Source organism: Malurus melanocephalus, unplaced genomic scaffold (genome assembly GCF_030028575.1).
Source record: "Malurus melanocephalus ecotype Western Australia unplaced genomic scaffold, MMel_1.1 scaffold_48, whole genome shotgun sequence".
In the NCBI taxonomy this organism is placed as follows: Eukaryota; Metazoa; Chordata; class Aves; order Passeriformes; family Maluridae; genus Malurus; species Malurus melanocephalus.
Window position 1 is genome coordinate 2,057,293 of NW_026623280.1, and position 24,440 is coordinate 2,081,732.

Here is a 24,440-nt window from a genome sequence, read left to right on the forward strand (position 1 = left end):
AACACAAGATTCACCTGACAGTCTTTAGATAGGGAACATTGCTATTATTAATGACTAGTGGATAAAATACTTCCCTAAAAAAAGAAAAAAAAAAACCACAACACAAGATTCACCTGACAGTCTTTAGATAGGGAACATTGCTATTATTAATGACTAGTGGATAAAATACTTCCCTCATCAGGAGATCACACACACAGCAGCAACTGCTGCAGCATTATTGCACAGGAGTTATTGCATTATTGGTGCACCATGGATGCAGGGCTGACATAATTAGAGAGGCAGAATGACACTGTCCAGACAGTCTGATAAATGACATCACGCTTCTGGTGTTGCTACAAACTTCCTGGAGAAATGTGTCAGAGCTTTGTTTTTCCCATTACTGGAGTAGGGAGTGTGATCAGGTGTCTTGTGACTTTCTGACCATTCTCCCAGTCTGGAAAACCAGACTTCCTGGTCTTTAGTTCCCAATATCCCCTTGAGGAAATCTTCACTACATTGTCTCAGCTTCCATTTGTCCAGCAATGACACCAGCTGAAAGTCATTTAACACAGGACAGCAGTTTGACACTTTCATGTGTGATCTCCTTTAGAACTCATGAGCAAATACCAYAATTCAAATTATTTGTTGCCCATTTTTCCTAAAATCCTTTTCACTAACATATTAATTTGAAATAATTCCTCCATCTTGTTCACCCAAAACCAGCAAGTGATAYAGGAACCTTCTGAAGTCCCCTGCTACTGCATACGAAGCCAAGGAATCCATCTAACTTTTCTCCCATGTCCTTATCTTCTTTGAGTTTTCTCTTACACCCTGACCAGGGTTTCTGGTTCCCCCCAAGTGCTTAAAGGGTTCCTCTCTTCATGAAGCCATGAAGGAYTTTTCCTAGTTTCCCTAGGTAAGGCCACATGGTGTTTTCTGAGCCATCAACCTTTGAATTAAGCACATAACAGAATTRCTGTATTACAAGGAAAAAGAGAAAGAAGTGTGTTTGAAAGCATAATGCGCTATTTTCCAACACACCAGGAAAATTAAACCCACTACACAAATTTTCAGTCAGCATCCACAGGCATTCAGTACTCATAGTACTTTCTAAATTGTGAAATAAAATAAAATACTTGTCTACAGAGTCAAATCTTGAAGTCCTAATTAAAAACAAATCAAACCAAAAGCATACTTGATTTCAACAGCATTTTTTCTRCCTAAACATGGACAATGCAATCTCTTCCCCAGGAAAACCTAAACGCAGGCAAGAAACACAACAAACCAGAACCTGACTTAGGATGTCAGGATTGAGTCCCAGACTGTTTTCCATTTGAAGTTTGGCATTATAAAATAATTATTTCAGGACTGCGACCTTTTGTGCCAAGTTTCAGCCTGAAGCTGAGTTATTAACTGTAAGGGGTGGAAAAGTAAGGTATTTATAATGGTTCTGGTAGTATAACCTTCATTAGAACAGYGTGGATGGAGCTGCTATCAGAAAGACTTCTAAGTTGGTGGGTGAAATTATAATTTCTGTCATGTAGCACCTTGAGGCAAATTTTAAAACAATTATTTGTGAGTGCTACAAAGACATTATCCTACAGCATTCTCATCAATAATACAGCCCCCCAAACTGATTCAGAGGAGGGGAAAACGCCATTATTCCAATTAAAGACAATAAACTGCACAGGCTTTATTATATCTCAGGTATCCCATGAGCCCATACTCTAGAAATGTCTTTTTTCACTCTCTGATGACAGATATGTATTAAAATGTCCTCTTGTCCACACAAACGATTGTTTGATTTTTTTTTTTTTTTGCCCAAGCTTTTTCTTTTACAAAGGATAAATAAGCAAAATTCATATTCAGCCCAGMACCTGCCAAGGCTGTCAGCAGTAGTGTTTGTCATATTTCAATCAAAGCTGAAGCCAGCCAGTCATTTTTATACTGCACAATCCCTACATACTCGAGGACCAGAATTAATGAATTAGCTATTGATTAAATTCCACTCTAGCAAATCCACCGTGGCAAATAAATGAACTACCCGGGGCACATGTAGGCCACGGCCAGACATGTCCGGGCAATCGATCAGCAGTTAGTATTCTTTTGGGATATAAGAACAGCTGATGATAATATGACATGTAGGAAAAGGCAGTGTAGAAACAGAGTCTGTTTCTGGCTGAGCAGATTATAAAGTAGGAAGGCATTTTTGATCCHTTTGCATTCATGTGTTATGACATATTTAGTCTATATATAATAGCAGAAACATGCATAAGTGTTTGCAGTGCAGACAAGTACAGGCAATACAGACAAAGGCATGCATAAGTTAAAGCCAAGGGCAAAAGATGAGATCTTGAATTGAGTTCTTATCATCAAACAAGCTTTGACTATATCTATATGTGTGACAGAAAAATAGCAAGCTTAATTTCACCCTTACACATACACAAATGCTCAATTCAAGCAAAATATGCAAATAGTAAACAGGAAGCCAAAATCCTTAAGAGACTGGAGAAACAACTCCATTTTGCTGGCCATTTCTGAAGGCTCAGATGTTAGATATAAGTTATTTTCAAAAGATTTTTTTTCTTTTGATGAAACACTGCTAATGAGCATACTCCACCAGAAGTGGAAAATCACAGGAACAATAATACAAAACACAGGAGGTTAACTCCTTTATTGTTGGCGTATTTCTGAAAAGCATTTTCAGAATTTCTGTTAGCAAGTTTAGTTTGTCTTTGGAAGATATTAACTCCCAAACAATCACTGTACAAGTTACTATTTGGCTGCGTCTGAGGACTGCAAATTAGATGCTCTTTTACAATTAAGAAGTYTGCCCATGCCTGGGGATGTAATGGACAGGCAGATTGCAAACAGTGGTTCAAGGAGACAGAGATATGCACGCCTTTTAAGATAGCTTACTAATTCTTACTGCTGTGATAGGTGACTTCTTTTTTACCCAGAATTATTCTAAGTTTCCATTATCAGCATCGCATTGCTCCCTGAACATTAATCTTCCTCTTCTTAACTGACAGCAGAATGTGATAATTTTCATTCCACTACACTTCTTCTCTTAACTATTTCCACTTATGCCTTATTTATTATCACAGCACAGTGAWACCCAAATGGGTATGTACAATCAACCAAGGGTGAGACTTCTTTGATTGATCTTCCAGCGAAAAAACTCCAAGACCAAAGATAACAACCACTAAAAATGTTTTCCAAGTGTATACTGAATTCTTTTATGCACCTTACTCAATTTTGAGGAGACAAGTTTAYATTCTGGTCCCCATTCCAGCTACAAATCTCCCTGATATGTGAAAACCACTATAGCACAGTACCTTGAGCCAATCACGTGGATAATGGGTGCTGACAGCTGCTTTGGCTCATCTTCCACAGTGGTGATCTGGGTCCCGTTGCTCCTTACGCAGGCATACACCGTGCAGGCTTCAACCTGATGGACAACAACGTGAGGCTCACRTATTCAGCTGCAGAAATATTTCAGCTCTGCTACTTGCTTAGACTTTCTCTTCACCCGAGATATGATCCTTTTCTATTTAACAGATTCCATACAGCCAGGAAAATACTGCAGCTTTGAGATAAGTATATCTACCAGAGATATTCTGCACTGTATCACATTTTCCCACACCATTTTCAAAAGAAGGGTACATGCAGCCCTCTGGCACTAATTGCTGTTTACTATTAAATYATCACCAAAAGAGTTGCARTGAATTTGTTTATCTGCATGTATAYGTAGACCCTAGTACACAATACTGAAAAAAATGTGCTTTGATTTGAGGCCTTGAGTAAGGTTTCTATTCCTACCATATATTCTGACRTAAAAATAAAAGTAATTTTTCCTTAGTGTTTTCTATTCCTTCATGTCTATTCTGTAACTTAAAAGTGAGAAATGCAAATAGGAATCATACAGTTTGTTCAGAAAAAAATGCCACAGAAATTAAAATTTATTCCTTCAACTCTTGAGGTTAAACTAAGAGTCAAAGTGAAATAGGTAGTGAAGGATCACAACATTGTTTCTGTATTGTCAACAGGGAAGTTCCTGAAAATAAAAAAAAAAGCATGAAAATGAAAAAAAAATAGAGGAAGATTACCAGTGAGATGCACATGCATCCAAGATAATATTATTTCCAGGAAAAGAAGAAAAATAATCTAAAGGAAAAAGAAATGAAAGGGAACTTATTTTGGTTTTACATTTGGTTTACATTTTTTGGATCACATTGATGCAAATATAAATACCACCAAAGCAGAAGAAAAGAATAATTAACATCTCAAGCAACAGAAGGTGGCCATGGTAAATTAATATAGAGGGTCTACAAGTGAGGCAGTACACTGAATTTGCATTGTTATTGAGAAAAGACAAATGTGTTTCCAAGTGGCATTCAGAAAGTCATATGTGTATTCATGGATGGAGGTTTGCAGCTTCAGAGGGGCTGGAACATGGAAATCTGTTATGGTGTGTCTGTTTGTGATGTTTATTTATGTCCAGGAGTAACTGATGCAAATTTTCAGAATTAGGTATACRTGGTACTACTAAGTTTGTCTCATATATAACAATGTAAACCAAACCTTCATGAAACAGACAGGAATAGTTACAATTAAGTGTCAAAATCCATTTATTGAATATATTAATACAAAGTCAGGTTAGAAAGATATTTATTTTTAAAGTTTTTATTATTATGTTTTTGTCCACAGTATTTTGCCTTTCACGATATATGTGAGTAGAGAGGCAAAGAAAGAGAAAAGTAAAGGAAAAATGTTGCACTTATTAGGACCATAAAAAGTACTACGACGATTTCAGAGATCAGCTCTGCTGTGCCCTCAAAAGGATAAGGAAAAGAAATTGATAATGGGATGTCAAATGCAACATCATTATCTCACTGTACCGATATACCATGCATGCCTGATGTTTCTTAAACAATTGCAATTTTCTTTTAATGAGTAGGAGTATAATCTTTGCCTCTTTGTAATATATGATGAGGCTTTGCTAATGTTGAAGCACARAGCATTTAGGAGAAAGTAAATGGACTTTTGACACTTGAAAAAAAGAGATAATAGAAATCTGTATTATGAAAAGTGTACACAAACCATAATATTCTAAAAATAAATGTATGCCTTCTATGTATACCCATACAAGCATCAGTGCAAACATATGTCCATGTGTGTAGAGAAATTTATGAAACAATATTCTTCTTGGAAATTCACACAGAAGTAAACAAGCACAAAGAAAGTGTGTCACACAACCCAGAAAAGCTGTTCTAACCTGGATATCATACACGGTGAAGGGAGACAAATCTGCTAAAAGAAAGGATCCCGGCTCGTTCATTCCAGTCTTGTACTGCTGGTTATTTACATAGACAGAGTAGCCTGTGACAACACCATTCGGGTTTGAAGGCGATGTCCAGATGACACGTACAGCTGTACTGTTGATGATGACAACCTCTGGAGGGAACATGCCCTCAGGCTCTAGAAATAAAGGAAGAAACTGAATAAACTCCAGCTGTCTCTGCAAAAGCACTTGTTTAACYAAATGCAGATTAGTATTTAGGTTTAGCAAAGGGTTCACTGCTTATCTGCTTTCCTCTGATGAAGTTATCACAGTCTGTAGTCTTCTGTAAATTGGCTTATTATACTCTCAGTTAGAAATCATGAGAGCTGATGGTAAAATGCTTTATACCAGCAGCATAGTGTCAATCATCAGTAGTATGTGGCCGGTGAGATATGATGATAAATTATTCACCCATCTGCACTGCCAACGTGCAAATATTATTTTTGTCTCCCCCATCCTAATTCTAAAAATAAAAAAAAAGAGCATTTTGCTTTTAAAGCAAAACCTGAGAMCAAAATACCTTATGTCTGATGGAACGTGACATTATCAGCCTTATAGATGAAGCAATATGCAATATTTCCATTATGTAAATGGTTTCAAATGTTGATTACTATAGGTAATGATGAAGTCTAACATTTATTTTAAAAAAAAAGAAGAAAAAAAACCAACACCTTCTATAGCGTTAAATTACATAATTATCTAAGCATGTCAGAAATAACCATGCAAAGACCTATTTTTATCATAAGAACCCATCTTTACCAGTTGAAAAATTGCCCTCACGATCAATTCTATTTTATAAACAAAAGGTGCTGACCTTTGGCATGAGAAAGGAAATGGAATCCTCCCTTAAAGTGCTTTGCTAATGACCTGGAACACTTGTTTCTGAGGTAATGATATTATAATGTTTATAATGAGACTTTATAAAGCAAAAAGATTAGAAAGACCATTCTAAACACATTTCAGATGCACCATTTTTTTTTATTATTATTTTATCCTCAACCTCCACCCCCAGCCCTGCACTTGTCCACTGGCATAGAAATGACTCATAAAGAATTTTCTTAGCGACTGAACTTACACCCAGCGTTTCCAGTGAGTCAGGAAAGGCCCTGTGTACTGCTGTCATGTCAAAAGCATGTCGCTTCACAGAGCAAATCTTTTAAAAARCCCATTAATTGTTTCTAAATTTCACCATTTATTGATATGAACTCAGTTCCAAACTTAGTGCACACAGACAAGAATATGCAGGAGAAGATGAGAACAAACTGGGTTAATATCTGCTATTAGAGCTTTTGCTTGTGTCTCAGTGGGACCATTTATTGATCCACCACACGATGACAACCAGCACTTAAGCATTTTAAGGTTTTAGACCTTTTTTCTTTTATACCGGAAATTTTATAATGGAAGGATGACTGATCTCAACCCTAACAAAAATCAATTTCATTCTCAGATTTTAAGCCAAGCTGCATTCACTGCTAACCCACCTCCATCTGAGGTAGTCACATGCACAACTTCACTGTTTATGCTGTGGACTCCGTTAAAAACTTGAGAAAATATCTGATACTCTGTGTTGGGCTGCAAATCATCTATGACTACAGAGTTTACATCTGCCTGGGTCCTCAGAGATCTTGTCTCATCAGTAGAATTCAAGAAGACGGTGTAGTAAACAACATCTCCTTGCAAATCCTGTAGTGCTAGAAAGGAAAGGAAAAGMATTGGAATATTAACTGGGAAATTTTCAGTCAGCAAATTCCTTATCAATAACATTCATTGTGAAAGGTAAATAMATTTTATGCTGACCCTGTTATTTACAAAAAATGGAAGATTCCATCAAGTACTTCCAACTTCACCCTTACAAGGAGTGATGCAGACTGCTCTCCCTAATTTGTCGAAATCATTAATGGTTCATCATCCGACCCAACACTGGAGAAAGCCTTCTTTCTCTAGACATCCCCATGAAGACAATGGAATAAACAACAGGTAAAACCCACTGCAAAGCATGGAGTGCAGGCCTTTTTGCTCCTTCCCTTTGAACAACACTTCCCAGAGCCCACTGCACTCCTGTGTTATTCCTCTAGCCATGAAAAGGGACCAGTGCCCAAGCTGTAAATTCCAGTGACATTCACCTTTACCCAGCTTTTTGGCCACAATGACAGTGAGAAGCTCTGTGTTATTGTTTCAGAACAAGGATGATCACATCATTGACATGTAAAGCTGTAATACACTCAGAAGCATCATATATACAGGGGAAAAACCCCAAATTCTTTCTAAAATGTGTTTTGCCCAGCACTAACTTGCCCAGGGAAAGAAAGAAAAMACAGTATAATTTTCTGCCTACACAGGGAAGGGCATTCGCTGGTCTGAGCTGATGGATAAGCACAGATTCCAGGCAAGTCTTCACCATCTGAGTAACTCAGATGTCATCTGTTATCTTATCTGTCCTTTGTCAAACAGTTTAAGTTCAGATCTGACTAAATGCAACTGTTTTTCCAGTAAGCACCGAGAYGAAAAGTACAATTACGAAAAAAACTTTAAGCACTAACACATATATCTTGAAATGACACACTGTGCCACTGAATAGCATYCAGCTCACTGGGAAAAAGTACTGATAAAAGCCAAAAGCACATTTTTAGATTTAATAATAAATGGTTTTGTCATCAAAACCTTTAATCAAAAAATGATCTGTTATTTTTAAGTGGTACAGAGTCCTAAACCCTTAAAAGTCAGAAATCTTCAGTAAGGAAATGAAAGAGTGCAAGGGAACTTCTATTGAGGACTCCCAAGTTCCCAATGAAAACATAAAACTAATTTGAAAACTAATATTATAAARAAAAAGGAACATTGATATACAAAATAGTTAATACACTTATTGCAACATAAGAAGCAATAAAATAGTATAAGATTTTSAAATGAATGGCCTTGTCTTGGTGTTTAACCTCTGCATTCACAAGCATATATGGAGGAAATTTCTAAGATATGAATGAAAATAAAACCAGATTGCATTACCTACATCTAGAAGGTCAGGGGTTTAGATTACTAAGGTAATGAAACTTCAGTGAGCTGCTTCAGATCTATTACATTTGTCAGTTTTTATAAGCATGCTTACTTCAGGCATGCAATTAGAAAATAGACTACGTTTGTTGCAATTCAGCACCCAGTCCTTACAATATCATTTGCATTTAAGTCATGAAGAAATTCCCCACTGCTGTATTAACAAAGCAACTAGAGAAATTGGCCAAATTCATTTTAAGGACAAAAGCAAAAAAGAAAGAGAAAAGGGATCCTCTTATCATGAAGGAAYRTAGATGTAAATTTTTATACAAAGGRATGAAACAGGCCACAAAGACAACACAAGAATTTTGTGTAGTACTCATAGATGGAGTACTTATAGATGTCTCATGAGTGTGCATTAACTACTTCTTCACTTTCACTATTCTAGTTCTGCAGAAAGAGCATATAATAAATACRAACGTGACTGAGAAAGAGCAAAACGTGCACATTTTTTCCCCTATTTCTTTCCTCTCCTTTCAAGGACATCTAGGTATAGCATAAATCAAGACAAGGACTGCATTTCCTCTGAGAGCAAGGCAGGCCATGGTAAGTGATGGCAGGTTAACATCTAGTTACTGGAATAAATACTAAGCACACTTACTGGGTTTTGACCATTCCACTTCCACAGCAGTGTGATTAACAGCACGTGCRGCGAGGACACTTCCTTTCTCTGGTAATCCTGCTAATGTAGTAGCTATCACTTCTTCACTTGATGTATATCCTACCTCGTTGTGCACTATGAGCTTGTACTCGTATGTTGTRTACCTGAGACGTTTTAAAAAAAATTAAACGGAATGAAAAAATCAGACGTAGAAAACATTTGCTGTAAATCTTCCGCCTGTGCCAAAGTTCTGTTGTTTCTTGTCCCCCTGCACAAAAATTCATCTGTATGGTGTGCACCAATGAAGACTTGATAAGAGGCATCTATCTTTTCAAAATAATTCCTCATAATTAACATGGTAACAAAAATAAAACACATTATTTCACTTCTTCATAGTTGTAGCTTCTGAGGTGTTGAGAGATTATAGCTCAATTCAATATGTAATTACAGCCGTGGCAACCTGCCAAAATTTGGATCAGAATTTAATCAAATGAGGCTTTTTTCCTCTTTTGGGAAACCCATCGATTTTAACTTGCAGGGTCTCATTTGTAAAAGGGATTCACCACAGAGTCAGGACTCTTTTACTATAAAAACATCCCAAAAAAGGCACTAGGAGCTCAAAGTCCTTTAATAAAGTAATTTCCTTCAGAACTCTGCATATTCCAATTACACAGATTTATTAAATACTACATGCGTATTTAGTAAACCAAGTGACTGTCACGTCATCATTTCYTGCCTATATCAAAAGGCATATTAATGTACTTTAAGTGGGATTTCATTATCTCAAATTTAATTTCCTMATAAAAAGCCTCACACAGAACTGCACAGACAGAAACTCAGGATCACCTTGCTCAAATTTTCACTGAAGCTGCAACACATTGGGATAAACACCTACAGACGCAATAMAGAAGAGTACAGTAAACACCTAATATTTAGAGATTTCAGTACAAACAAGTAATCACCATGTATATTTACCTTATTTTACTGTTTTTATAATTATTTTAGACATTTTATTCTAACACCCTGATTTTCAAAAGAGCTAAGCTTTAGCAGTCCCACTGAGAAGAAAGCAAATTAATGGGAACTCACTCACTCCAAACCTAACWGTAAGCATGACAGTGACAATATATAAAAAAMCAGCTYATTTCTCTCTCTGCATGTATCTACATTTCAATATCATTTCATACAATACATTTCTATCACTTGCAAACATGTAGTTTTTTCTTGGACATTGTAGGATACACACAATTTAAAGAAAAAAAAGGAATCTAGTCTTGCAATTTACTGATGGGAATTTGCAATTCAGTTTTGGATCCATATTTTCAACAAGGAAAATAAAATTAGTTTGTCATACCCTATTAGAAATGAAGAAACCATCTGAAAAAAAMCCAGCAATTCTGAAACATGCTTAAAGTATGACGAATGAAATGCTGATATACAAATTTTCTTTCAGGGAAAAATAAAGCTTGAGCCTCTCTGCAGCATSTTCTCTCCAGCCACAAACTCATACTGAGTTGTTAACTGCAAAAACATAGCTGCAGGTTGCAGAATCRTCCCCAAGAGAAGTGTTCAGGAGTGTCCAAGGGTTAGGCACACTTTTTTGGCCATAGCTCATTCMACCCAAAATGTCATTGTGCCCAAGGACTGGTCACTGAGGCTCTGTCTGAAGGTATTGACCATGGTCAATGACCACGGCCGGTGCCACAGAACAAAGCTAAAGCCAAAGGCAACTCTATGCAGACTTTCAAATGTGGTTGAAAGAAAGAAATGGACACGTGGGCAGGATTGGTACAAGAACAGCTCCCTGAGCACTGATTGCAGCAGATGGAAATGAGCAGTGACTCTCAGCAAGCAGGCAGTGGCAGCAGCCCTCCATTTGGGTTGGTATCTCTGACAGGAGCAGAGGCTGCAGTCTCCTGATTCACGTGCTCAGGAGGGATGCTCACGCAATTTGAATGAAGTAGAAGAAAAGTACAGCTATTTGAGGGTCAGTGATTGACATGGAGTCCCCATAAAGCACACCAGCAAACAAGAACAGAGAGCACACACTCTGAAACCATCCTTGAGGGCTTTCCTGAGACTTTACTGACAAAAACCAAATGCAGAATCCATGCCAAATCTTCCACTACAATTTCTTCATGTGTGTGTTTGTCTTTAGGAGCAGTAGCCTTGACTTTGAGGTGGAGAAACTAAGACTGATTAAGAGCAAATGTCTCGCTCTATCCCACCCAGCAGGTCTGTTACTTATTGAGGAAAGAGCACATACTCCATTTCCCCACTCTCAACACCGTGCCTTTAATTGTGATGAAGCAAACACAATAAAATCAGGTAAAAAAGAAACCACTGCTGAAAACAAGTTTCAGATGTTTCCCTCAAACCTTCTGCCTGTGCTGTAACTGTGCCGACACACAAATCTAGAGCATCTGTACATATAAATCTAAATTGTTTGATTGCATGAGCATCTCAATGCTAAAATTTCATGAGATTTTTATTTTCATTTGTTTTTCAAAGCAAAACAATGTGCGAGTCAAGAATGACAGACTAATAATAAATCCCTACATATTAGAATGATTAACACCAAAGATGATGACAAAAAATATTTCATTACATAATTAATATGTTCACTACATAAAGACACAAGAAATACTTTGAACTATTAAACATACACTATACAAAATGCCAGCATTTGTTTTTATAGTTTTTGTAATCTCACCTGCTAAGACCCTTATCTTCATAAAACCACTGAGTTCCTGAGTAAATATTGTGCCACAGATTTAAATCTTCAGGGGGATTTGATGCAAGTGGTTGCTGGATTTTACGTCTCAGGAGCTCATATCTAACACAAAAGACAAGCAGAACACCAGGATTATCTCAACTAATGTTATTACACAAAAAAAAAAAAAAATAACCCAACCAGGTTTTTTTAAAACCCATGCATTATTTTGTTTTTACAGCTGTAAACTTCCTGAGATAAACATTCTTTTTAATGTTTCATGATTTAAAACATTCAATTACTTTAAAAAAAAGGAAATTACTTTGAAAATGGAAAATGAAGCATTTCCACTTGAAAAATAAATCAGTTTATTCAATGATTTGCGGATTTTAAACTTTGTGGAAATGTTATCAAGACCATGTCCAGATAGTCCAGTAACAGTGCCTTATGCAGACTTTCATGACAAGCACAGGTTGCTCCAGAATATGGAATTATGTCTCTTTCTTKCAAATGGACTGAAACAAAGGCATTGCTATTACTATTTTGCTATTAGTAGTAGCTTAAGTGCCTTTGTACTAGAAGCGTTTGCAAATAACCACAGTGCAAATTACATGAGAAAACAGGCACAGAGCGAGTTAACTGTTACATCCATCTGTAGTCCTTAGCAAAGCACCTTTGAATTTGGGTAGAAATTCATGATGTGAGCATGAAAGACCAAACTATTTCTTCCTGGTTTTAATTGGTATCTGAAGCAGTATTCCTGTCTCTGTTCCAAACAGCAGGTCAGCCAAAGCCCATCTTTCATCAGGTCAGCCATGAAACTGCCTGGTTTGGAAAACATGCTTTCCACCCAGGCTGCATCACACACTCTCCATCATCTTTTATACAAAACCTTTATGGAATTGAAAAAAAATGAAATCACTTAGTGCCTACAAAACTAAAGGGGATAATATTACACTTTGCATTTCCTAATCAWCCTAGGGATTACAAAGGAAACTACACTCTAAAGGAAACAAAATTAGACAGATTTGTTCAAAATCTTTAGGATTATTACTCTTTATTATGTTCCACAGGACTGTTYAATTTATTTTTACAATAACTGTTTCAGTTTTACAGTGGTGTTCTATTAGAATAGCAAAAGATGCTTGCACCCTTCTTACCAGTCATAGAACCAGTCTGAAATTGCTTTCAATGGKGAGCTGCAGTTTAAATCAAATTATAGTTACAACAGTTTCCACTGGTGCCCAGCAAATTAGGGTCATATGCATATATATTCACTTAAATGTACAACTTGGTTCTCTAAAATGCTGAGCCGCTGTTTCATCCTCTCCCTGCCCCCCCCTATTCTGGAAAGGTGCTTACTGCTAAATTCCAGACAAAGTATGTGAATGCCCAGGCAGATCTTTAACACCCTCATTTTAAGTRCATATTTATGAAAATGTTTCTGTGTTTAATTATTCTGCAGAATACCCTGGTGTGGGTCACCCCTATGTTGTAATGATCACGCTGACCAATGGCTTTGTGTGTAATTTGACACTTCTAAACATTAAGGTCATCTCCAGTCTGATAAGGACATGTTGGATAATACAATTCCAGATTTGAGACCCTGTATGAAGAGGTATTTAACAGGTACTGCATAATACAGTGTTTTAGTGTTGCTCTAAAACCAGAAATCAACTGGGATGCTCTTACAAGAGCTCTGACACTTCCTATGCTCCATGGCAGCTAGTGAGTACACGCACACAACTTCCAGCAACTTTTGCCCTTGAGTTGAGTTAGGGAATAACCCTCAACAGGTACAAGCAAGCACTGTGCCACTTAGTGATGCCAAACTGAATTACTGCAGAAGCTGGGGTTAAAACTTCAGAAATTAAATAGCAAAAACTAATTAAACTCCAACTCTGTCAAAAAAATCAGATGACTTTATAACAAGAACAGCTCTCACATGACTGGTTCATCGGTGTCAACCCCTAAGACAGATCATTACAGCTTTACAGGAAACCATCCTGGCATATTCTGTCCAATATATTTCATAGACGAATCTTGAAAAACATCTAATCTTTTTGAACACTGAGTGGCGATCATGTGTAAATCACCCCCACTGGCAGCTGCTGCTGCTACTCTGCTTGCTGCAGACTTCTTGTTCCATCATGCTGTACAGAGCAGCTGCTTCAGTGGTTGTTCTTGTTGAGGGCAGCATGGCACACCATGAAAGAAATGAAATCTGCAGATGTAGGTCGTGCTGAATTACTTCAATAATCTATGTTAAAATGGTCGTGTTGTTAACCCCAGAATAACAGGGACTGCTTTTCTGAAACTTCAAATATTACTGTAGAGCAATCATCATTTCATTCAGTTGTAGTGTGCCCTAATTAAGCCTGAAGAAAAAGTCAAGCTACTGTGCTGTAATAACACATGCAACTGAAATGGCATTACATGATAATTATTGAACCCATCAGTGCACCTAGAAGAGAGCTGCTAACCAGAACATATGGAGTAGAGAGCTATAACTCCATGCACAATGTTTCATGATACGTTAAAGCACTAGAATGAAAGATTTGACTTTTTTATTGTGTATATATAAAGATATTTTTGTCTCTATAAGCCTTTACGCACTCAAATCCGTATTTTTTTAATGTATATCTGTACACATGCTCAGTAATCAACATTCAAGTCAAGATTGCCATCCCATAATTCGAGACAAATCTCAAAGGAGATTCCTTTCTTTGGCTCCTGTGATGAAATCCAGCCTGCTATACCCAGCACTTCCTTGCATTTCCTATTTTGACTACACCCTCACACTTCTAGCATTTTAACTCCCATTTTTCCAATGTACTGTGTTATTTAAAATTTATTCATCACTTCGTTTTGGAAGATTATTTCATGCCATCATCCTTCCAAGGGGTYATTTTCTCTTTATGTGGAATAACCCACACAGATGAGTTAAAAAAATCACGTTTACAGAGATCTCTTCTTTTTCTTGTCATTTTATTGGTGGAAATTGTTGCCTGAACTCATCACCAAAAAGTGGATGAAGGTGCAGCCCAAACCACTTRTGACTTTGCAAATCCTGTGCTTGCTCCTTTCGGCTTTTCAGACACCACTGATCTGAAACACCCAGAGCCTTCCAGCACAGACAACACACTTGCTCTAAAAAATCTTGGTTCTTCTCTGAGCCTGAAAGAGGAACTTCAAAAAGCCCAAAATTAAGAGATCACATGACAAAGTGAGTCTGCATCACTTAATTTGCTGAGTGAGATTTAGGAAAGGAGAAGCAAATTGCTGTCTCAGTCCCAGCTTACCTCAGATGGGGACCATTGGGCCTTAGCGGTGGTTGCCAAGAGATGGCAATAAAGGACTCGCTGATTGGAGTCACGGACAGGGGACTGATGCTCTGAGGAACTGTTGAGGGTGTGGTCACTCTCGTAGGCAAACTCTCGGTGCAGCCTCCCAAAAAACCATCACCTCCAGTGCAGGCGATGACAGTGACCGAGTAGTTCGTATAGGGGACAAGGTTGGTCACCAAATGGCTCAACCTTGATGAAGGGTTCCCAGCAATGACAATTCGTGGGTCAGGCATGCGGATCTCATAGTTGAGGATTTCTCCATTTGGTATCAGAGGAGGTTTCCAGGACACCTGAAGGAGGAGAAAAAAAAAATTAAAATGACAGATTTCTTACAGTCAGGTTGCAGAAATAAAGACACAACATGCTACGGATCGTGGACACAACTGGGATATGAAGATGTTCTTTTCCATCAAAACAGACTTTTATTTTTAAAAGGAAATAAGTTAGAAATCTAGTCTCCTTTAATTTCAATGAGGTTCATATGTAACAGTTGTAACCATTGAAAAATCTATTATTTCACTTCACCAATAAAATGTGAACACTCCACACCACTCAAAATTCTGTGAAATGTTCAGATGTATTAGCAAAAGTACAAAAATAATCGTAAGTTTCATTAGCTGTCATTTATTTTTTTAGGGTGTATTATTTGGTGTGCCTGACTACCAGTGGCAGAATAAAAACAAATCTTACTTTGTGTTTGCACAATTTTCAGAAAGTTGCAACTGCATTAACTCCTGTAAGAAAACAAATTTTTTCTGCACTCTTTGTATGATGAAATATGCAGGTTTTCCCTTTTATTTTTAATTAATATATTACACTGGTAAGTAACAGACAAAGAACAGGCACCATTTTCCATTCTAAGAACTATAAAATGATACTGAAAAAATGTCATCACAAAAGGATTGGAAATAACATACAGAATTAATATGTTTTATACATTTATACACATAGATACATACACATATCTATAGATAGGTACACTGCTATCCTTACTGTGGTTTTAGTCTTACAGAACTGAAGTTAGGTGGGAGTTTTTTAGATTTCTGGGGGGGGGGGGGGTGTTTCTTGATAGCATATTTATATACATATTTATTCTTAACAGATCCACTGAGGACTAACACYCATATTATTTCAATATAAAGCATATGGATGTTCTAAATTATTTTTAAAGCTTTTTGCTATTGYACCACAATAGAGAAGACTGCAGTCTAGCACAATGAGGCCATGTAACTTAACACATATTAGGAATTGCAAAGTTTCACAAAGGTATTGTAAAAGCATCTATCAATACTCATTTCCCTAGAAACTCCAGTGCAGGAAGCATACCAGCTTTGCTTTGCTCTGGGACTGTTTTCCTTGCCATTTACCCACTCATCTATAACAATTGCTGTCTCTTTTCCTCCCAGGCATGAGATAATTAAGGATTGAATCCAACACAGAAAAGAACACAGAAATGGAGAAAACCAAGATATGCCTAAAACCCCRGTATGCATAGAACAAAATAAGAAAAACAGTGTTGAAGTGTTAAACAGTAATACCAAGATACTTTCGTTTCAGTTAATTTGAACTTTTCCCTTAATTCTCTACAGTCTCCAAAATAAATATCTTTAAAACTGTATATGCCAAACTACACATGGCTGTGGAAACTGAGAATCTTGATTTATAAAATGATTTTTAAAAGAGCCTTGGGATTACAAAATGTTATTTCTTAGGTACAGAAGGATCTTTAAGGCCACCAGACTTGCAAGAAACCTGGCAGCAAAGTGCTGGAGGAAGCTGAAGGATTTTGATAACAGATTCTGGAATACTATTAAACAGAGAATTAGAAACAGGGTGATCTTGAGTAAAGACAGCAAAACCAAGATTATTGGTGCCCACATAGGAACGGCTTAGCTCTGGCTAATTATCAAATGCTGTATTCAGATTTCTGCTGYTTCTGGCCTCAAATCATGTTCAAACAAAAAAAAAAAATACTACTGATAAAGCAATTCAAAATTTCACAAAAGGTAGGAATTGATTCTGCACTATTGTCACAGACATTGAGCAGAACTCTAATTTTGAAGTTAATGTGATCTAGTCRCATGATTAGGAAATGGAGAAGAACAGGTAATTAGCACACACTATGCAAAAAGTTTTCAAGTACACGTGTATGGGGGTGTTTTSGATTTGTGTTGAAAACAGTGTTGATAACACAGGAATGTTTTTGTTATTGCTGAGCAGCACTTACAAAGGGTCAAAGCTTTTTCTGACTCTCACCTAAGGAATGGAGCAAGAGGCAAGGGACACAAGCAGGAACAAGAGAAGCAAATGCAAAGAAGAGACCCATAGTTAGAAACTGGAACAGGGTGCCCACACAGGCTGTAYAATTCTTGGACATGCAGGGATGGAGTACCTATTCTGAAATTCCATCTCAGTGAAGATAATGTATTTGACATCTTTTATCTGAATATTATTGAAGTAAATCTGTCATTATTGGTGAAAAAACCTTCTTGTTGCTTAATGCAMGGTGGCTTCTAATAAAAGAACTGCATGCCAAATACTTTGGAAAATACCTAGCACTACACTCCCAGAAGATAAAATTGTCTGAAAACATTCAACTTGTACCAAAGCTTATTTCCTGGAAGAGAGGACGAACTATTTTCTAATCACACTTCATTTTCGATGCCTAGCTTTTATGTCTAAACCCAGAAAATTACKCTAATGTGACTTGTGCAAAATGGACCATACCCTGTAACCCCTCCACATAAAGGAACAGATAGCACTAAGTGGTACACCTGAAAACACTCCCAGGTGTTATTTCACAGCATTTGTTGTGCTGTGCTCTAGCAGATATATTATCTCATACTGTATGTAACATAGATGCTTCGTGGGGCTTATACTGGGAAGTTTCTTTAAATTTTAATTTTTTTCGTAAGAGAAATAAAACCCATTCTGAACAAAGAATGTATTTCAGACAGCAGCACACACAACGCAACTTATTTTTGTCTGGGCACAGATATCTCACACAAACATAAACAGATCTGTTATTGCCTTAGTTAATAGTTTTTTAATAAGGCAATGGGATGACCAAGGACACTCCTTAGCCCTGCTGTGTCACTTGACCTGCTCAGAATGACCTGTGTCAMCTGGGAATGACAGGACATGCAATCCCTCACAAACAACTCTTGTCAAGAGTCAAGGGACTGCCTGACCCATAAACGAAGATGATGGAGCCAGCCTGGCTAACACACGTGGCGYGACTGGACCTCTTCTCCACTTTGACATGCCAAGGTTTGAGGTAAGAGCTTGGCAAGGCATGAAAGCAGGAAAGCTCACTAGACAGGCTGTGTTGGAAGCAGTAACAGTTTGTTCATTGATTTGGAGCTCAGCACTGAGACCATGAAAGAGGATGCCCATGAGGAAGAGAGAATAAGGTAACTACTGGGAGAGATTAACTGATTCAATGTAATGACTCTGGAAGCTTTCATTTAAAGATCAAAGGACCTTATTTTCTCCACCACAAAATTTAAAGAGACAGAAATTAGCCATTTTCCCCCCATTAAACAGTTATAACCTTGGAATTTTTTCCTTTTTTGACAGCAGCTGGAACCCTGCAACTTAATTCTGAGCTGTCTAAGGAGAGGCATTGGCACATGTAAGCTATTTTACTGTTCAGGCCTGGCTTCCACAGTTTGCTTTTAAATCAGTGTGTTTGGCTTCATTTTATTCTCATTTCTCCTAGATACTGCTTGTAACCTCCACAAACAGAATGCAATAAATACACTACTGAGAGCTTTTCACTGTCAGTCTCAAAGCACATTGTAAGTCTCAAATTGCAGATATTATTATTCCAGTTTTAGAGACAGAAAGATTAAATCCCAGACTAAATCACATATCAGAAAGAAGCAAACTCCAAAGACCTGCTATCCTAATTCTGCATTCCAGCCACTGGATTACAGTCCTCTGACAACCTCCAAGCTCCCCCAGAATAGYTGGGAGGTGATTTTCCTTCTAAATTCTTACACTTTCCACATGAGTTACACCCAGCTTCAGCAAGGACTACCACAGATGAACAGCAGGATAAAACTTGAAGAAACAGATTGATACTTTCAAAAAACTCCTAGAACTTTGCTTGAGAAGTGGAAAACCAAAATAACATTTATTTATGATCCTAAACACCTACATTGGAGTATTTCAACTTTATCAAAGGCAGAGGGATGATGATGATGAAACCCCACTGTATAATTTATACCAAATGAGCAAACTGTGCAAGAAATCACAGTCCTAGCACATGAAAAATCTCTAGAGTGCAAGTGAAGGTTGTTCCTGTGGGTGTTGGAATATCCTAAGTCACTCGAGCAGCACTTATGTGTCAAATGAAGCAAGGTCTCACTGACCTTAGCAACATTACAAGGCAATCTTCACACAAGGATTGATCAGTCCTAAACAATTTCCCCGATGCACCAGGCGTACCTGCATAAAACTCAAAGGGTGGTCAACAAAGTCCAAGTTCTTTTCTTTCCTTTCCTAGCATGAAGCTGTTACCTGGGCTCACTGCACCTCCCTTTCACAGACACAGTTTAGGAATCAGGGTTGTTTCTACTCTTGAAATTATATTCTGGGGTAACYGCAGACTGAAGTGTTTGGAGAATGAAACAGCAGTAGGGAGTTTTAACCTGGAATAGAGGGAGGGTCTTCACAGCCCCAATCTGTTCCCCATTCTGTTCCCCATTCTGTGCCCCATTCTGTGCCACAAAGTGACCTACAGAGGAGGAACACTGAAGGATCACCTCACTGTTAGTCACCAACTTCAGTGACCCTGGAGTAATTAGCATTGCATCCAACATTCTGTAATCAGAATCAGCTTCACAGGACAGCAAACATTAATGTGAGACAAAAAAAAAACCACCAAAAAAACCAGCTCTGGAACCTGTGCCTATAACTAATTCTGAGAGAAATAGAAAATGGATAAAGAAAACACCTTTTTATACTCAAAGTATAACTACAGGGTATGTAGCTTTAAATGTGACGATATCTATTCCATACAGCTGAAATCTTTCTCCTGTGTATTTTAATCCCTGCCTATTTACAGAACAACAGGCATTTAGCAGCCCACTATCCAGCTTCTGGGCTAATGAAGAACAGAAGAAAACTATAAAAATACAGCCTTGGCTATTTGTGTTTGCTCACTTGCATATCCAATTTAGCAGTGAAATCTGAGAAACAGCTAYTAGAAAAGTTTATCACTGTGGCAATAAATGATAATCTACTGCACTGAAAGAGTACAGATGGCAACTCTTGAAGTTCCTGTGGACAGCAAACTAATGTCATTGTTCAATCTGTAGGGTGGAATATCAGCTTTCTCTGCTCCAGTTTCTTTTATACAAAGAAAACAATGGCAGGTGAACTGTAAAGTAAGAAACTGCCATCACTGTGGGTAACGACAGATGTGAATAACAATGGAATTAAAAAGCCTATAACCCTTCCTGTTTCAGAGAATTCATGAGGAAATATTTAGGGAAAACAAATTATCCATGGAAAATCAGTGACATTATTGAATCAATATTAAAAAWACACTCAGAAAAGATATTAGAAAGAAGAATGACAGTTTGGTGCTGCAGAATCACAGCACTTCGTTCCTCACAGGCATGTATAACATATATAAAGAGAGAAGTCAATGAAATAATATTTTTTTTTCTCATTTTGTATCTAATCAAATTGCAGGAAGTTTCTGTAAATGATGTTATCATGAAAGAATAACACAGGACAAGAACTGTATGTCAATGAGGTACTTATTCCATCCAACCAGGAGGAAACCATTCTCTTCTAACCTCTCTACAGACTAAACAGAAAAGAAAATCCTTTCCCCTGAAGAGAAACATGAGGATTATGTGCAGCTCGTGACAACTTCTGTCTTGAGAAAAAAAAGTTACAAAAAGATGACAGGAAATGGCTGCAGCTTTTTATCTATCAGTGGTCCAGCTGGTAGCAGTGGTCAGTGAGGGGGGGCAACATAGATAATGTGAGCCAGCACACCTCTGGTTAAGCCAATAATTAAGACCACAGCTGCCTTTCCCAGGTCAAAATCCTCAAGGAAGAACCCCATCAGCAAAAGGGAAATCCTCCTATCAAAAATTATAAGGCCGAAGTTGGAATATTTGCATACCATAGTTAATTTAGTTCAGTGTACCCAGACACATAACGCCTTTCCTACACAAGGAAATCCATTAAATAATTATTCACTATAAAGTCACAATAATTCACTGTGTAAACCAGCCTCTTTCTCAAGCCACTCAACCCAGCTACGTTCCTGAATGTCTCAGCCGTGTGAAGTGTGAGATTGAAGCAGCACAGCAAWTGCAACCCTCACAAGAAAAGGAAACAATTTCTTTTCTATTTCTGTACATTAAGGTATAGCAAATCTTGTGTAACAGGAATAATGTTCATGGCATTGGCATATACTAAATAAACGGCTTTTGCAGTTGCTGAATACCTCCACTTCACTTTGGCATTTAATCAGCCACAAAAGCAGTTTATTGCGCATTATACTCCGCTACCATGAACATTATCAATTCAGCAAATATTAAAAAATATCATGCAGGTGTCATAGAAATGGGTACTTTAAAAATTATCGACAGCCTTACACTTTCTGTTACACAAAGGAAAGCAAGTTAAATGTTATGGGGAGATATTGGCTCATTCTGATTAAAATTAAATGTTAAAGGAGCACACACATATCAGAAGTGTTTATGGTGAGAGTGACCTGCCATGCTGATATTTTCCTCCTTGCAGAGTGAAAGCTTTGGTCTATGAAAATAAGCTGTATACTCGAGTGAGTACTATCCTGGAGCACTTTGAATCTTCACATCCTCAAATCATTTCTATTGATTCAATGACTAAATAAAGGAATGGAAATATGTTTCTCTTTTTTGTAAATTCTCTCTGTTTTCAGTAGAAGTAAATATCTGTGCACATGGTTTAGGGATGGGTTGCACTGACAGCTGAAAGCCTCTATTGATTTGTGACTGTGGCTTGGTAAGGGAGCCTCTCACTAATCTTTCCCCCCGTGCCCTTCCAATACTTTCTGCTCTAACCTGGGAGGACATCTCTCTCTAGGGTAAGAGGTAATTAAAATCTCCTTCCCAAAGAGATGGCTTCTTTTCCAGCCTGTGCTTAAGAGTTACCACTGTAGACACTGAGTAAGGTAAGAGCACTTTACAGCAAAAAGGACTMCTCAAATTTCATTTGAACACTACAAAGGTGATACATGCACTGCAGGTGTGCTGGGCTTGGGCTACTCAGGAGGGAAAGGATGCCTTTCGAGGGTTCTTAGGGGTACCAGTGTAAAACAATTCCATACCAAATCCATCCTATTTCCAGACAGGGAAACATTTCAACCAACCAGGTGGCAATCCTTGCACAATATCRCACATTCTGCCTGGGCAACCAGCAGACCTCTGGGGTGAAGGGACACAGTCAGTTTGCAGATCTCCACCCTAGTTCGTGAGAATTTGGGCAAAAGCCCCAAATGTTTTGCAAACAGGTGCTACCTTGCTCCTCTTGTACTCTCCAAGTACACAGCATTCACACAAAACCACCTCAGGGACCCAGCAAAGCCCTGAGTGGTCTCAGAGCCCTACTACTATGACATGAATTTGCCATAAAAACACAGGGAAGGCAACAACACCACCACTAGCAAGCTAATCCATTTGACAGATCTGCAAGAAGACCGACAAGTAAGATGAAATCTCGGTCGCTTCCTCTGGTGCTCCCATCTGCAAACAAGCAGAAGGCGAGAAAACTGCTGGGTGCAGCAAGCCTTGACTGTTATCTCTTCGGTGATGAAGTGCAATGAACTCTTCTGCAACTATAGCTTTGCTTCGTTTTTTTAAAAAGAGATAAGAAATAATTTATTATTAAAATAAAAAATGCAAAAAAATTWAAATAAATGTTTTGCTAACTTGCTGGACAAGTGAGAGAAATTTTAAGATTTTTAAGAAGTCTTAGAATCATAGAAATCAGAACTGAAGTAATATCTCAGCCRTGGGATACCCTCTGCACAGGAAATGCACCAAGTGTTCCAGGCTTTGTCTCAGTTATGGTGAATACCAAATGGAACAACACTAAGTAAACTGAAATACTTGATAAATATAAGAAATTATGTTAATAGCAGCAAAGAATCAATGTTCTGCACAGTGAGAGAGAGAATTTAGCAGAAGACATACTCAGAAGTGATTCTATTTGGAGAGGCATACATATAAGTTACTTTTCTCAATTCAATGCTGCCATCTTAAACTATTTTGAACAATTTAACTTAAATGTTTAAAATTAATAAAAAATTGACAGTAAAACCGAGTCATGGAAATAAAAACAATCAGGCATCCGCATCTTTGACAGAAATTAGTCTTAACAGGCCCAAAAAATATTTATCTCCAGGTGGAAAATACAAGTCCAAGACTACAAGGGCAGCAGTGACACTAAATTTGAACATCATTCATAGAGRAGTCCATGCAGTTTGGACATTTAAGGGCTTTAAAGAGTTTTGAATATTAATGACAGGCTAGGGAAGAAGAAGGAAAATAAGCACTTGAACTCTGCTAAGAAAGGAAAACAAATTTAAAAAGCAATACTGTTTTGAAATGCAATTATTATAGTGAAAGCTGCATTGCCTGACTTCAGATTTCAGAAGAACTAAATGACCCAACTGACTTTCAGTATTGGTAGATTACTTAATCTCAGAGTTGTGCAAAAGACAGTAAAATTACAACTGAAAATCACACACATCTGATCTCAGGAAAAGACATCCAGTAAAGAATGACACAACCTCTGATAACTCACAGGCTTTTCAAACTAGGATTGAATGTTGAATCCACTTGGAGAAAGAAAAGTAGGGGTAAGATATAAAATTATTATGCTCTTACCACATTAACTGGAGCTCCAAAGTTTGCAGTGAAACCCTGTGCTCAGAGTTGAAGCCAATGTGTAAAAGCTCACACAATAAAACGTGGACATTGTTTAAGCACACTATTGAACTAGAACTACTATTTACTCAGCATTGCAGCTTCTGGAAAATCCATGAAAAATATTTTACTATAAATTGTGGGGAATATTAAGATATATCTACAGAAGCACAGAGGRCAGAGTCCTGGAAGCAGATTGCCCAAATCTTCAATAAGCAGTCTGGCAATTCATCATAATTACTAGTGGTCGATCGTTATTAATTCTTACAGTAACCATTGTACTCATATTGAACTGATTTACAATTAACACGGAGGTAACGTGCAATTCCTTAGACATTAAAATGTAATTTCATAAGCTCAGGATTTTTTTGTCTAATAGTGAATAGCTTTTTTTTTTTTCATAGCTTAAAATTATGTGTGAACAAAGAAAAAAAAATCAGCATTGGTTTACTGCTGAAATTCATACCCT

At 37.5% G+C, this 24,440-nt stretch overlaps 1 protein-coding gene across 2 annotated transcripts in view; it reads right to left on the reverse strand.

Moving 5' to 3' along the window:
* The window catches only part of USH2A (usherin), a 367,630-nt gene that overhangs the window by 101,921 nt on the left and 241,269 nt on the right, over window positions 1-24,440 (reverse strand). For both annotated transcript variants that reach the window (XM_057365137.1, XM_057365136.1), the window contains 6 exons: window positions 14,988-15,322; window positions 11,686-11,808; window positions 8,973-9,136; window positions 6,805-7,014; window positions 5,258-5,460; window positions 3,318-3,430 (listed from right to left, as the gene is read on the reverse strand). In XM_057365137.1, the coding sequence (XP_057221120.1) occupies window positions 3,318-3,430; window positions 5,258-5,460; window positions 6,805-7,014; window positions 8,973-9,136; window positions 11,686-11,808; window positions 14,988-15,322 (1,148 nt within the window). The remainder of the gene's footprint in view (window positions 1-3,317; window positions 3,431-5,257; window positions 5,461-6,804; window positions 7,015-8,972; window positions 9,137-11,685; window positions 11,809-14,987; window positions 15,323-24,440) is intronic.